This window comes from Lolium rigidum, chromosome 3, assembly GCF_022539505.1.
Source record: "Lolium rigidum isolate FL_2022 chromosome 3, APGP_CSIRO_Lrig_0.1, whole genome shotgun sequence".
NCBI classification, from domain to species: domain Eukaryota; kingdom Viridiplantae; phylum Streptophyta; class Magnoliopsida; order Poales; family Poaceae; genus Lolium; species Lolium rigidum.
The window spans coordinates 69918551-69934805 of record NC_061510.1 but is presented as its reverse complement, the minus strand read 5'-3'; the positions used below and the strand labels follow the sequence as shown (position 1 = coordinate 69934805).

The following is a 16255-nucleotide window of genomic DNA, read 5'->3' as shown; positions in this document are numbered from 1 at the left end:
GGCCGATCTCAATTCCGCGTTCATGAACCAAGAAACCCAAGAATTGACCGGCCGTTACACCAAAAGCACACTTCTTTGGATTCATTCTTAGTCCGAACTTTCTAGTTCGGTCCGGGACGATGTCGCAAATCCTCCAAGTGTCCTTCCACTGCAACAGACTTGACCACCACGTCATCAATGTAAATCTCCACCAATTTGCCGATCAGATCATGAAAGATGTAATTCATGGCTCTTTGGTACGTTGCGCCGACATTTTTCAGCCCAAATGTCATGACTACATACTCGAACAAGCCCACCGAGCCTGGTACTCTGAATGCAGTCTTGTGTATATCTTCTGGAGCCATGAAAATTTGGTTGTAGCCGGCATTGCCATCCATGAAACTTAGAACCTTATGACCAGCGACTGCATTGATCAATGTCTCTGCTACCGGCATTGGGTACTCATCCTTTGGAGTGGCTCTATTGAGATCCCGAAAATCTATGGCGACGAGCCATCAGCCGTCCTTTTTCTCTACGGGTACGACGTTAGAAATCCACTCAGCATACACTGCATGGCTCGATGAATCCGGCGTTCAGCATTTTCTCGATCTCTTTCTTGACTTCTACCAGAATTTCGGCCTTCATCCGTCGTGCTCGCTCGCTGGAACGGCCGAAATCCTTTCTTCGAGAGGAGCCGATGCTCAATGATGCTCTGTCTAACCAGGCATCTCTGTGTAATCCCATGCAAAACAATCTGGGTATTCTTTCAACAAAGCTATCATCAGGCTCCTCAGATGCGGATCTAATTTTTTGCTAATAAATGTTGGTCGTGGCTTATCCCCAGGACCAATGTCAATCTTTTCTAGCTCATCAGCTAATGTAAACCCATATCCTAGCTTTCCGTCGCCTGCTAGATCGATGATGAACACAGGCAAAACATATGGTGTGGATAATTTGGGCCGATTGCTGGAATCGGCCTCCTTTTTCATTGCATTGCTCAATGAGGGTTTACAACTTATTGGTGCTCTATGACGACTACGTGACATGCTTGAGATGAGATCATTGCTTTTTATTTTTTGGGGCCGATCGCAGGGATCGGCCTCGCCACGTACGTCCATTGCCCCTGGTCTTGCTACTCTGTCAGACCGGTGGATAAGACCAGCCTCACCCCGTTTTTTGACGCTTCGATGCGCTCACAGCCGTCCAAACTGATTCCAGAGATCGGCTCTTGATCGTCTGCATCCCAAATATTCATGCCAGCTAGTGAGATCTTGATCGAGTCATCTGCATGAACGACCTCCACTTCATCTCCATCCCACTGTATCAGACATTGGTGCATCGTAGATGGAATGCAGCAGTTAGCGTGAATCCAATCCCTCCCTAGCAGGACATCGTAGGTGCTTTTGCTGTCGACGATGAAGAACGACGTAGGGATGGTTTTCCGGCCTACGGTTAGATCTACGTTCAGAACGCCTTGTGCTTCTGATGCTTGACCGTTGAAATCGCTTAGTGTGACGTTGGTCTTGATCAGATCTTCGTTAGAGCGTCCCAAACGCCGTAGCATGGAGTATGGCATTATATTGACTGCCGCTCCCGTGTCAACCAACATCTTGTTGACAGGCTACCCATTGATATAACCTCTTAGGTACAGAGCCTTCAAGTGTCTGTAGCTCCTCTCTCGTGGCTTCTCAAAGACAACTGACCGTGGACCGCAGTCGAACTGTGCCACTGGCACTTCTTCAGTTCTTGGAGCATAAAACTCCGACGGCAGTATGAACACCATATTTGTGTCAGCCGATGCCTCTGCATCGGCTTTTGTCTGCTTGGGGCGCCATTCTTTCTTCTGTGGCCGCGCCTCCGTTTCCAACGTTTGCTGAATCTTTACGGTCAGATCGGGCCGCGCCTTCCTCAACGTGTACAGGTACTGCGCCTCGGCTTCCTCCAAGTTACGTAGTCGCTGAACCCTACGCTTCTGGGAATGACTGAGTCCATCAGGGCACCACCTCGGCCGGTGGTACCTATCTTCTTCCTCATCTTCTGACTCCTCGAAGTCTTCATCTCGAGATGACTCAGCTCGTCTGCTCTGAGGTGGGAGAGGCCCTAGACGCTTGAACACTGAAACCTCACTCGTGCCCTTCCTCTGCTGTCTACATTCTGGGCAGTTGTCGATTGTAGGCAATTGGCTCATTCCTGAGTCCCAGCAGTGCTTAAAGAAAGGACAATCCCAGTGTCTATCCATGTCTTCCTGCTCTCTTGATCTCCCTTTAGCGCGGCGTTCATATCCTTCGTCGTCTCTATCATATCGACGATGTTTTTACGTTGTGCTGCACCGGACCGACGATATCCGTCGTCATCTACGTCGTACCGGCTGGCGTCGGTCGTACCGGTACTCATATTTGTTAAGGAGATGCGCGGAGAGTGGTCGTTGGTACCGCACGCTTCTCACTTCTTCCTCGGTGAGGTACCGTACGTTATCATATTGGGGCCGGTCGCGTGGATCGGCCTCCTTCTTATCCTTGCCACGGGAGTGACCGCTCTCCTCTTTATCTTTACCATGACGGTCTACAGGCCCTGCCATGTTGATATCGAAAGAGAAACCCGGCTGACGCTTCGTAGAATGGTTGAGCTCCACCATGTTGACGCCAGGAAACGGTTGCATGTCCACTTTCATGGCAAACTGACCGAAGATCAATCGGCCTTGTTCTATCGCCATTTGAATCTGTCGACGCAACTCTTTGCAGTCGTTGGTGACGTGGGTGAACGTGTGATGCCATTTGCAGTACGGTCTCCCGTTCAACTCTTGCGCCGTAGGGAATTTGTGACCTTCAGGTAACTTCAGCTGCTTTTCTTTCAGCAATAAGTCGAATATCTGCTCAGTCTTGCTTATATCGAAGTCGAACCCTTTCGAAGGCCCTGGTTGCTTTACCCATTTACAGGACACGGGGCCTCCCCCCGAGTCCATTCAGCCACGGCGACTTCCTGATCTTCTGCAAAGTCTTCAACTTCATCTGCCTCGACCAGGCCTATCGGGCGCTTGAACTTGTCTTGGTACAATTCTGGGTGGCGCTGTTCATATAATGTTAACTTCGAACCATGTGTGCCGGTGAATTGTATTCCACTTGGAAAGTCGGATCCTTGAGTGGCGGCTGCGAGGCCTGCCCCTGCCGGCTCGGCTGCTTCTTTCTCAGTTAAACGAACCGAATAACATCGGTTCTTGACAGTTCTGAAACGCTGAATGTACTCAGACACCGTCTCCCCCCGCCTTTGCCGCACCTGCGTCAGATCGGCAATGCCAGCTTCGGTAGCTTCTGAGTGGTATTGTACATGAAACTGCTCTTCCAGTTGCTTCCATGTCCGAACTGAATCTGGTGGCAACGAGGTGTACCACCCAAAAGCTGGACCCGTGAGAGATTGCGCAAAGAACCTTACACGTAGCGGGTCCGATGCTGAAACCATGCCCAACTGTGCCAAATATCGGCTCACATGCTCAATTGAGCTAGACCCTTCTGATCCACTGAACTTTGTGAAGTCAGGGAGCCGATACTTGGGTGGCAGCGGGATCAGGTCATATTCGTTGGGATACGGCTTAGCCGATTGTTCTCCTCTTTGGCAGGATACCGAACTGATCTCTCAGGATTGCACTGATTTGATCCATGGTATGAGCTGCAGGGGCTGAGCTTTCATGACTCGTTCCGGTGGCATATTTAGCTAGCCACGCCTGTTTCTCAGCGTCTGCTCCAGAACTCCCTCCTGCTCCAGCAATCCCTCCTGCTGTAATCTGGTTCGTGTGCGCCCAGTTGTTGCAGTCCGGCACGTATGTGCACATGTATCCATGTGGGATCTCTTTGGGCGGCTCATACAAGAATTGGTAATCACCAAGATCACCTCCAACCTTGCAGACGACGTATGCTGGTGAACCTTGTTGCTGTGGAGCTGCAAGCGTGAATGGCAGTTGCGGCCTGGTGTGGAACGGTATTTCTCCCTGGTGAGTCCCTAGGGTAGGTCCTGACGGAGAATACTGATGCTTCATGATTTCCTGAACCACACGAAGCGCAACACGCTCAAAAGCGTTCACCAGGCTCTCAGAATGACGATGTAGAGAATGAGCCACCATATAATTGGTTTCCTGGCGCAGGGCTCCGGTGCGCTCCTCCGAAGGAAGAGACAGATCTACTCCATCGAGCACGCCTTCGGGTGTGAATCCTTTGAATCTAATGCCATGTGAACGGGTTTTTTCGAAAGAGCCGATGAGCTCGGCTTCGAAGAGAGCCTTAAGCTCATCATACTTCTTCTTGTGCTCTTCAGGCAGATCTTCGTACTTGAATGGTTCGTCCGACATCTCAGCTACAGATGTTGACGTGGTTGCTGCAGATGGTCCCACCGGGCGTGCCAGAATGTGTTGCCTGCCAAAACCCACCGGCGAGCAGCGACGAGCAACACGAAGAGCCGAGAGGCTCCCAAGACTGCTGGTGGGCCCTGGTCCCTCGGTCAACGGCCCGCAATGCTCTGGCACACGTCCTGACGGTCGCAAGGGCGTGCCACCTGACCTATACCTGGTCAGGAAGGTGTTGGATCGCTTCGATTAGTTTCCTGCATGGTAGACACGTAAACATTAAATGAGCCTCGATCGGCTCTCAGGTTACCCTGCTCATCGGCTCAAAGAGCCGATTGACCCATGGTTCATGTTAGATCTTGTAATAACATGGGTATCCTGCTTCAATAATATTAAGCTAAATCGATCTACGACAGTTTAGGGTTTTCACCATATGACCGGAACATCCTACACGTAGTTGAGCCTAGCAGATACGAAAGATGATGGAAAACTAACCTAAAAGAGGCCTAAAAACCAACATGGAGTCGATTCCCGGAACATCCCTTCTAAGATCGGCAAACCATACCCAACGCACTACCGGATCGTTCAACCCGTTTGCAAGGCCTAACCATACGGATATCAAACTAATCCTTGAAAAACAAGGAGCAACTATAACAGATCAAATCCACTAAATAAAGACGAAGCAAGATGCCGCCTTACACCTAAGATAGGTGTAAGGGCGGCTAGACATCGAGGGCAGCATAGCTAAGCAAGCATATCGGAAGAACAACGATGCAAGCCCCAAAACATCTACGATAAGTAGTGTTACTCGCCATCAACAAGGCTTCGATACGAGCAACACCGGATAACGAATAAACCTATCTTGCCTAGATCGCAAGATGCGATCTAGGCAGCATGATGCTTACCCGGAAGAAACCCTCGAAACAAGGGGTGGCGATGCGCCTAGATTGTGTTTGTTGTGAACGTGGTCCTCCTCCTTTCTCAATAACCCTAGGTACATATTTATAGTTCGTGGACTTTCTAATTCGGGAATAAACCTAACCGTGTACGAGCTAAACTCTATCTCTTAATTCTAATCTACCATAATATACAGATACACGGGCAATCTAGCCCAAACTGTCGTACGAGGCCGATTTAGAGACACTTCATGCGCACATCCTCCAAGCCCATCTCAATTACGGCCCATCTCCGGCTCTGGCTAAATTCTGGTGATAACAGAACCCTCGCCAGGCTCATATGCCACCCGTGAGGGAGGTGGACGTCTGGCCACGTCAAGGGCACACCCGCTTCAACGTAGTAGTAGGCCATCTCCACCTCAGCATACAAGCACTGCTCCAAACACGGCAGCGAGGTGGTCGCGCCGCCGTGGGCGCGGGCACGCGGAAGATCCTGCAGACATTGTGCCCGTTTAGATCCACAACACTTTATGAACATAAGATCCGCACCACTTTATGCGGTTTGGAAACTTTCCCAAACCCTAAACCCTACCGTCACCTCCCAACCCCGAAACCCCTAGTTTCTAAACCCCTCACGAACACTTTATGCGGTTCGGAAACTTCCCCAAGCATGAATCTTATGCGGTTCAGAAACTAGGTTTTCGGAAACTTTTTATGTCACTGGGCTAATCATATCATAAGATCCACTACAGCTAATGCACATCACTTCCACCCCTCCCAAACACTTTATGCAGTTCGGAAACTTTCCCAAGCATGAATCTTATGTGGTTCGAAAACTAGGGTTTCGGAAACTTTTTATGTCGCTGAGCTAATCATATCATAAGATCGACTACACTTAATGCACATCACTTCCTATTGTTTTATCCTCTAAATTGGCCGGACCTAGGATCAAGATAGAAACAATGTGCATCTATAAACATATCAAAGACAACCATGATAATTGCAACTGAATAAATCATCTCAACTAATTCCCTGGATTTGACATTGGATCAGTTGCGTACATTTGCAATTTGATGCAAGTAGATCACTTGCAAGAAGCGAGATTGAAATGAAAGTCAAGAATAAAGGAACAAAAAAAGTTGTTGTGTTAGCCGTTGGCACATTGCCATTACATCACCCTTCGAGATTTAGTCAGAACTTAGTAATACATATTGTAAACCATGTTCTGGCTTAAGTAAGAATATCAAATATGATTCATGCTTGACGAGGTATGGTTATAAATTCATAGGTGAGAACAATGAATGTTTAGTTCATATGAATAATGGTGCACAGGTATGGTTATAAATTCATAACTGAGAACAATGAATGTTTAGTTAATATAAATAATGTCATGCACCCATTGTCAATGGATTGTTTTTTTTTCAATCGTGGGGAGTTACACAAATACAAAATAATTTTAAATGGAGTAAGACAAATGATTTAAATCCTACCCCTACTTGGCATTGTTGGTTTCGTCATCATACTAGTGAGATGCGCGCACAAAAGCTCCATACTGATGGTCCTCTGAACTCGTTTGATTTTGAGTTGTTTGACACATTTTTTTTTCGAAATGGGGAGTTCAACCCCGGCTTCTGCATCATGATGATGCACACGGCCTTTTATTAATGAAGTATCAGAAAGTCTTACAAAAACAGAGCTCAATCATCGCCTACAGTTGATACAAGAATCAACCAACGGAACCAAACGAACATGAAGTAACTAAAAATCATTGTAGTCTCCTAGTATGTCGCCAGCCAGCCTGGCACAAGATATCCTGAGCGACCATCTGGAGCCGTGTGCAACCAGAAGCCATGGCATCCCGTAGTCCCTCCGGCGAGAGGAGAGCCCATAGCTGAACCCAGTGAGCCACCATAAGAATAACCTGCAAGTAGTGAAAAGATTGTTTTTTATTAAAAATAAGATCATTTCTTGTCCTCCAAATAGACCAACATAAAGCAGACACCCCCACACGGATAAAAGCTTTAGATTGTCTATCTACCCCATTTAACCAATTCCCAAACAAATTTGTAATATTGGTTGGAGGTGGAAGATCAAAAGTGAAATTAACCGTACGCCAAAGAAGTTTAGCTAAAGGGCATATAATGAAAAGGTGTTCAACAGTTTCCTGTTCTCCACAGAAAACACACTTCGTGCACCCATTCCAATTCCGTTTAGCTAAATTATCTTTAGTTAATAAAACCTTGTTACTTAGGAACCACATAAATATTTTTATTTTTAAAGGGACTTTCACTTTCCACAAATATTTTCTCAGATATGGGGTATTATCACTCATAAGATCTTCATACATAGATTTTACCGTAAATTTACCATTCGTTGTCAATTCCCAAACAAAAAGATCTTGTTCATCATTTAGATTTACCGTCATTAGTTTTCTGCATAACTGCAACCACAAAGTCCATCTGTTGCCCAATAACATCCGTCTGAAACTAATATTCGAGTGGGGTTTGGGCAAGCACATGAGCTACTGTTACATTCTTGTGACGCACAATATTATATAATGACGGATATTGAGTTGCTAGAGGGGTTTTACCTAACCAGGTATCTTCCCAAAAACGAGTACTCATACCATTTCCAACTTTAAAAAAGTCTCTATTAAAAAACTCTTCCATCACCCGCATTAAGCCCTTCCAGAAAGGAGAATCTGTGGGCTTGGATTGAACAGCCGATAATGTTTTGTTCCTTAGATATTTATTATGTAGTAATTCCTGCCACACCCCCTCCTCATTCAACAACTTAAACAACCATTTACTTAGTAAGCATTTATTTTTGAGTTCGAGTACTTCAATACCTAAACCCCCTTGATCTTTAGGCCGACAAACAATATTCCATTTTGTAAGCCTATACTTTTTCTTATTCTCATCATCAGATTGCCAGAAGAACCTAGATCTATAGAAATCCAATCGTTTCCTTACCCCAATAGGTACCTCAAGAAAGGAGAGCATAAACATAGGTAAACTAGTTAAAACTGAATTAATAAGAACCAATCTATCTCCATAAGATAATAATTTTCCTCTCCAGACATCCCAGTTTGCTTTCAAACCGTGTTTCAACCGGATACCGGTCGGAATTTTTCAGTTTTCGTAATGGATCGGAATACCTAGATATTTAAAGGGAAGAGATCCAACATCACATCCAAAGATCTGTTTATATTGATCCTCTTCGTCTTTTGCCTTTCCAAAACAAAATAATTCACTTTTGTGGAAATTAATTTTGAGTCCCGATAGTTCTTCAAATATACATAAAATTAGCTTCATGTTTACAGCTTTTAGGAGGTCATGTTCCAAAAAAAGGATTGTATCATCGGCATACTGTAGAATAGAGATACCCCCCTCAACAAGATGAGGAATGAGCCCTCCAACTTGACCATCAATTTTTGCCCGTTCAATTAAGATGGCAAGCATATCTACAACAATGTTGAATAACATCGGGGACAAAGGGTCCCCTTGCCGCAAACCTTTCTTTGTTTGAAAATAGTGACCAATGTCATCATTTACCTTTACTCCAACACTCCCACCCTGTACAAATTTCTGAATTAAACTACACCATTGTGTAGCAAAACCTTTCATTCTCAGAGTTTGTTGTAGGAATGACCACTTAACTTTATCATATGCCTTCTCAAAGTCAATCTTAAATAATACCCCATCAATATACTTGGAAAGCTGACCAAAACTCCTTGGATGGTCATTGTGAAAGGGCGTCCAACTTATTGGAAATCGTTCATCCTGAAATGGTCACTACAATAGCGTAGGCGTTTCCCCTCTTTCGGAGATGAGGGTACGTATACTAGCATACTTGAACTTGTCGACAAGCTGGTACTACTGCCGGAATGGCCATTTGGTGTGATCTGCTGCAGGTTATCACTGCTTCTGCTTACCAAAAAGTACTTCCTCTGTTCACAAATATAACATGTTTTTGTCATTTCAAAGTGAACTAGACGGAGGCAAAAAGATTAGTTTGGGTATATAGAGATAGGGGATTAGAGTTTTACTGATTAATTATAAGACTAACTCAAGGTTGTGAGCTATGTTTTAGTACGAATGTACATTAGACTTACACAGAATTTCTCTTCTCCCAAAAATAATGGATGTACATTTGTACACCCATGTCGTTGACTGGCTCTGTCTATGGAACTAGATACACACTGTAATGAGTGAATCTACACACTAAAAATAGACTAGATACATACCAAAATAGATAACACTATAAAAAGCTAAAACATCTTATATTAGTTATATTAGTGAATGGAGGAAGTACTGTATAACATATTTGGGCATGTCCAACAAGGACGTCCACACTTTGACCTGCAAAAGCTACTGAACGAATAATGAGTAGCAGTATCTCGCGAGCAAAGATTGTGCACTGGACATTACGACTCCAATGATCTGAAGTATAATTTTTCTATGCTAAGCTTCATCTATACCTTTCAATCAACAATTTTTGTCCAATCCAGGCATAGCTCTTTTGTATGAGGCGCAACTTGGAGCCATAAAAGAGCACAACACTAGACCATAACAAAAGGAAAATAGAGCCTCAAGTCACTCATGGACAAGAACAACAGTTTCAATGAGCAGACAGTTGCAACAAATTACAGCCCCAGAAGGCCAGAGTAGAAAGAAAAGAAAAGAGAAAAAAGCTACTGAACGAATAATGAGTAGCAGTATCTCGCGAGCAAAGATTGTGCACTGGACATTACGACTCCAATGATCTGAAGTATAATTTTTCTATGCTAAGCTTCATCTATACCTTTCAATCAACAATTTTTGTCCAATCCAGGCATAGCTCTTTTGTATGAGGCGCAACTTGGAGCCATAAAAGAGCACAACACTAGACCATAACAAAAGGAAAATAGAGCCTCAAGTCACTCATGGACAAGAACAACAGTTTCAATGAGTAGACAGTTGCAACAAATTACAGCCCCAGAAGGCCAGAGTAGAAAGAAAAGAAAAGAGAAAAAAGAAGGGAAATCTATACAGAGCCCATAACAGCAAGTGATATCATGAAACTTGTCTTGCAGAGGTATACAGCGTACTAACATTTCCAACAGCACAGATTAAGTGAATATCTCTCTCACAAGCCAATCCAATGTGGGATAGGCGAAGTAGAGGATCAAAGCTGATGGCAGCGCAAACAAAAATGTGATAAGAAAATACAGGAGCAGAACTGCAGCACTGGCAGGGACCGCGTAGAGAACTATGAGAAGGAACATTATCACGAGTGGGAACTTGGCTGTCAGCTGTAGGAAGCACACAATAAGCTTGTGGAGGGAGAGGGACACGTTGAAGTTGTCAGTATTGGAAGTGTTGCCAACGTTAATTCTGTCTCTGGCAGAAGAGATCTCCGCTCGTGCCGTTGAGGTTCTTCGGTGGTGTTGACTTGAACTCGTGCCACCATTGCAAGGACCTGACGAGTGGTGCCCTTCGTGACCAGACGAATGGAACTTTGCTCGCTCACCGTTCATGCTCTCAACCATCCACAGCAGGAAGTAGTTCTTGCGCGGGAACTTGAGGTTGCCCTTGTACACCAGCCGGAAAGATAATAGGTTGCACCAAGGACATGAGATGAAGAGAGGCAGCTGGACAGGAAGGGTTGGGAACTTGACAACAGCCCATTGAAGACCTAGGATACAGTTCTTGCACATCGTGTGACCACACCACAAGACATATGGAATGTTCTCCACAATGTTGAATGATTCGCAGCATATTGGACATTCAAGGCCTTCCTCTCTACTTGCACATGAAGAAACATCATCATCAGAGCAATCAGGATTGGGTGGCTGTGCCTTTTTCTTTATACTTCCAGCTATGGCATTTGATGCAAAACTCCACATGTTGAATTAGGAAGAGCTGATAAACTACGTTTTGCGCATCTGCAATCCTGCTGTACAGCAGAGAATCAGAACACCTCATAAACGAAAAAAAACCCATACCTACATAAAAGACATTTTCTCCAGTACTATTTATCTTGAGAAAAAAACTCAATGTAAGTTGTACTCACAGTCACAGATGATACAAAAATACTTCAATAGATGCAAAAGCCGAAAAGACTATCAAAACATCAAGTAGACAACAAATTAACCAGTCAGGCAATGAATTATAATTAACTATGCAATCATGTTTGCTTTTGAAACAATAATACAGTACCCAGGTGCATTAGCAATTCCACAAACCACATAGCAAACACACAAGTGCTGAATGTGCTGATTGAAGTTACTGACTGCATATATACCTATTGCTGCCCCTAGCATCATTCAGTAGTTTCACATAAGAATGTTTTAGACAAACTACATGGTGCTACCACATACAGACTCGCAGTGATAATTAAAACAGATGCTTATCAGTAATGTAACATGTAAACTAGCAGAAACTAACCAAGGGTTCTAAAGTCGTAGTAAAACGAATTAGGGAGATCCAATATGGGTTATGTAAGACCATCTAAGTTTATTGCACATTAATGGAAAATATATATTGTCAAGTCGTTCTAACCCTTCCTGTACAGCTTACGCATGACTTACATCACATTAAATGGAGGTACGGAAGGATCAAATAAATCCTACAAAGACTACACATTGCTTATACTCCCTCCGTCCCGAAAAGGATGTCGCAAATTTGTCGAATTTAGACAAATCTGTGACATCTTTTTCGGGAGGGAGTACATCATTTAGTAGTTGCAATAAGAAGAGGCCACTGGACACTTCTTCGGAACATATTTAACAAAATGCAGGATTATTTAGTCTAGTTCAGCCCTAAATGATTTGTAAAAGCGAAAACAGGTTCTGGGTTATGTTTTTTTGTGTGTGATGGTTCTGGGTTGTACTAAATTGCTAATACACCTAAATTGAGCTATTTTGATGTTGTTGCAGTAGATACGGCGATTCTTAAGCAAATACATGATTCCTGGTATTCAGTCAACGTGAGAAAATAAAACAGTCATTTGTATGACAAGGTGGATGCTGTGATATCTTATGTCCAGTTCGTGTTTCCCATGTTTAGTTTTCCATTCCTGTATTTTTTTTACCCTTTTCGGACCTATGCTGGATCTGGTATGTTGGACACTCTGGTTTCGAACAGGGAGGCTTGTTTTTTTGGGGGGGCCTCTAATGATCTAACAGAGTTCGTATCATGGCATGTTCAGTGTCATACAGTTATCCAGAGCCTATTCGGTAGAGGTTGAGATCAGTAAAGCTTATGACTACTCAAACAGTCTCACTTAGAGATAGTTTCTAGCAAACTCAGACTCAAGCCCTGTTCAGATAATTGAGATCATGTATGCCTCACCTGGCAACCTTCTTCAAAATTTCTACAGGCTTAAAATCCTAAGGATGTATCAATCACCCAGTTTCAAATCCGGCCTACTGGTTACTCCTCGGTTTCAGAGTGCAAATCGTACATCTCTATCGTCGTGCAAGGTATAGAGATTCCACTAGTATTTTCTTTTTTGGACTGCAAAACAAATCCAATAGGACATTTCGTACCTACACATAGCCATGGAAAATCTCGAATCGGGGAAGTCGTCCCACTCCAAAAAAAAACATCCTACGGTGAAGAAGTATCTATCAATCACGCATCTAGTAACTAGAGATTTCTTATATCAGGAACGCGCAGGCAGTAACCGGAAACGAATCAGGACAGATCACTTGGGGATCAGGGAAAGGAAGAGATAGCAGCTTACCGACAAGAACCCGGATCTCTATCACCCGCGGAACAGGGGAGGGCGGGGGGCTCCGCCGGAAATTGCGTCTGGCTAGCTAGGAGGCGGCCATCCCGGAGACGGCCGCCGCGTCGAGGGGGGCGACGCAGTGGGGAGTGGCGGTCGGGTGGCGGGGGGTCGACGGAGTGGGGAGTGACGGCCGGCCGAGACGATGTGTGGCGAATGGGAGGGGAGAGTTTGCGTTGCGAGGGGTGGAACCGTGGAAGTGGAACAGGAAGACGATGACCACCCCCTACTCCAGCCCTCCTGACGTTTCAGTTTTGTTTTTTTTTTTTTTTTTTTTTTTTGAAACGGGCAAAATAGCTTTTGCCTTATATTAATATAGGAGAAGCAAACAGGGGTGGCAGAGCCAAAAGAAAAAGAGGGAAGGCGGGAAAAGAAGAACCCTCCCCCTAAAGGTACAAGCACGATCAGCCTATAAGCTCCGCCATATTCTTAGCGCCGGCAAGGACCCAGTCCTTCCCTTCATCCTTGATCTTTTGCATGACAACCAAGGGCAAGGAAGATTTGTTGTTGAAAACCCGCTCATTCCTCTCTTTCCAAATCTCCCAACTGATAAGCAAGATTGCAGTTCGTAAACCTTTGGGAGAGGAAGTGGGAGTTTTTGCGATAGCATGCCAGTAGTCCAACACTCTAGACCTCCCCGCCCCGAGGCAGCGGATAAGGTCCGGGCAGTCCAGCCAGGAAGCCGCAGCAATCCAAATTCTCTTAGAGAAGCGGCATTCGAAGAGCAGGTGCCGAGCCGTTTCCGGGAGCATCCGCATAGCCGACAAGAAGGATGATGCGGCCAACCTCGTTTGGCAAGACGGTCAGCAGTCCAGAGGCGGTTTTGCACCGCAAGCCATGCAAAGAAACGGCATTTTGGTGGAGCCCAAAGTTTCCAAACGATGTTACCAAAAGAGCAAGGCAAAGCGGGCAAGAACTGAGCTTTGTAGGCGGAACTGGCCGTATAACACCCATTGGGAGTCAGTGTCCAAACTATGGAGTCCTTCGTGCCTGGCGAAAGTTGAACAGCCGAAAGGAGATCCCAAAGGCGAACGTATTGCTCCATATGATCGATGGTGAAAGCCTCGACCGAAATGTCAGCCACCCAGTTGTGACCTTCAAGGGCGTCTCGGACAGATCCGGTTTTTCCTTTTAGACGCCACATATATAAGAGGAGCCAGGTCTTTAGGTGGGGTGCCATTTAACCAAGAAGAAGACCAGAAGGAGGCTTTAGCGCCATCGCCGATGGTGACTGAAGTAGCGGCGTTGAAGAGGTCCAAATCCGAGGCATCAATTGGTGTTTCTGAACCCACCCATGGCTTTTCTGGGGCTGTCCATTCGTACCAAAGCCATCTGAGTCTCAAGGCACGAGAGAATTTTTCCAAGACCAGAATCCCAAGCCCGCCAAGCTCCTTGGGTCGGCAAACCTTTGCCGGTTTACCTTGCATTTCCCTCCGCCGACCGTCTCTTGACAAGCCCAAAGCATGCCACGACCGATCTTTGCAAAGGCCTTGAGAATGCCCTTGTCGGCTTTCAAGGCCGTCAACGAGAAGATCGGCATAGAGGAGAGCACCGACTTAACAAGAGCGGTGCAACCCGCACGATTTAGAAATCTGCCTTTCCAAGGGTTTAGGCGTGCAACCGCTTTGTCGATGTAGGGTTGGAGATCTGCCCGCTTGAGTCGTCCAAGAGAGATAGGTAGCCCCAAATACTTTATGGGGAAGGGGACTGTGACCGCCGGGAAGTTGGCCAGAATTCCATCTAGGTCGACGTTAGAGCATTGGATGGGGGCGATGGAGCTCTTAGCCACATTGGTCACCAGACCAGTAACCTCCCGAACTGTTGAAGGATGTTGGCAAGTCCGTCGAGGTCGTGCACTGTTGGGGTTAAGAAGATGGCCGCATCATCGGCATATAAAGAGATTCGGGGGCCCGTCAAAACTCCCGGCATAGCGTGAAGAAACCCGGATGCCGTAGCCTCCTCTAAGATCCTCTGAAGCGGGTCTATGGCGATGTCGAACAGAAGAGGCGATAAGGGGTCTCCTTGCCTGAGGCCGCGTCCATGAGGGATTTTCTTCCCAGGAACCCCGTTAAGTAAGACCCGTGAAGAAGCCGTTGAGAAGAGGGTCGATTGGAACACTCGCGGACTAAATGATCAATGCCGTAAGGACACCGTTCACGCTTTCTTTGCGGGTACCCTTTGCCATATTGCTTGCATCCAAGAGACCAAACTCGACCACATTGATCAACAGACTGCGTCTTACATTGGAGGTTTTAGACTTCGCTCCTTCGCGCACCGCCCAGCAACCGGCACCCGGGGAGGCATTCTCTTGCTCTGGAATGACGATCATGTGGATATATCAAATATTCATATCGGCACTCACCTTATCTCGGCAAACGTCTCAATTCGCCTTTGCGGCACCTCTTTTAAGCCGACAACGGTCTATGGACCTACTGACCACGCCGAAAAGGAAGCTTTCCTAGAAGAAGCAATTGCCGCAAAACCTTCTGATGACTCCAAGTGGCTCATTATAGGAGACTTCAATCTTATCTATCAAGCGGAAGATAAGAACAATGGCAACCTAAACTTCCGTTTGATGGGCCTTTTCAGAAAGGCACTCGCCACTTGCCATTTAAAAGAGTTGAAACTGCAGAACAGAAAATTCACATGGAGCAACGAAAGAGAGACCCCAACTCTTGTGCGCTTAGACCGGGCTTTTTGTAACGCGGGATGGGATTTGGTTTTCGAAAATCATGTCCTTCACGCCCTGTCGTCTTCTCTTTCGGACCATTGCCCCCTACTCCTCTCCAACCAAAGCGGCCCGAGGAAACCACCGATCTTCCGTTTTGAGTCCTTCTGGACCAAAATGCCTGGTTTTAAGGAGACGGTTCAACTTGCTTGGTCGGCACCTTCTACACACACTCAGCGAGGCTCACAATATAAATCACAAGCTAAAGGCCACGGCGCTTGGGCTGAAATCTTGGAGTAAAAGCCTCTTCTCCGATTGCAAACTTCAGCTCCTTATGGCTTTGGATGTCATTCTGCAACTCGACATTGCGCAGGAATCTCGAGACCTCTCTCTTGAAGAAAGAAACCTTCGCGCTGACCTTAAAAGGCGGGTTAAAGGTCTTGCTGCCCTGGAACGGTCCCGTAAGTGCCAAGCTTCCAGAATCCGTTACCTTCGGGAGGGCGATGCCAACACAAAATTCTTCCATCTTCGGGTTAATGCTAGGAAGCGCAAAAACCACATCCTAAGGCTCAAACATAATGATGGTTGGGCTGCGACACATGAAGA

General features: G+C 45.8%; 1 protein-coding gene across 2 annotated transcripts; it reads right to left on the bottom strand.

Moving 5' to 3' along the window:
- Positions 1-10006: 10006 nt before the first annotated feature.
- LOC124696675 lies at positions 10007-13050 on the bottom strand. Of its 2 annotated transcripts, none has more exons than XM_047229366.1 (2): positions 12937-13050; positions 10007-11142 (listed from the first exon to the last, which is right to left on the bottom strand). In XM_047229366.1, exon 2 carries the CDS (start codon positions 11093-11095, stop codon positions 10319-10321), a length of 777 nt encoding a protein of 258 aa, XP_047085322.1. In that variant the 5' UTR covers positions 11096-11142; positions 12937-13050; the 3' UTR covers positions 10007-10318. The 2 variants fall into 2 exon arrangements, with proteins under 2 accessions (XP_047085322.1, XP_047085321.1); XM_047229365.1 differs by having other exon boundaries at positions 10007-11145; positions 12937-13049.
- Between the last annotated feature and the right edge of the window lie 3205 nt (positions 13051-16255).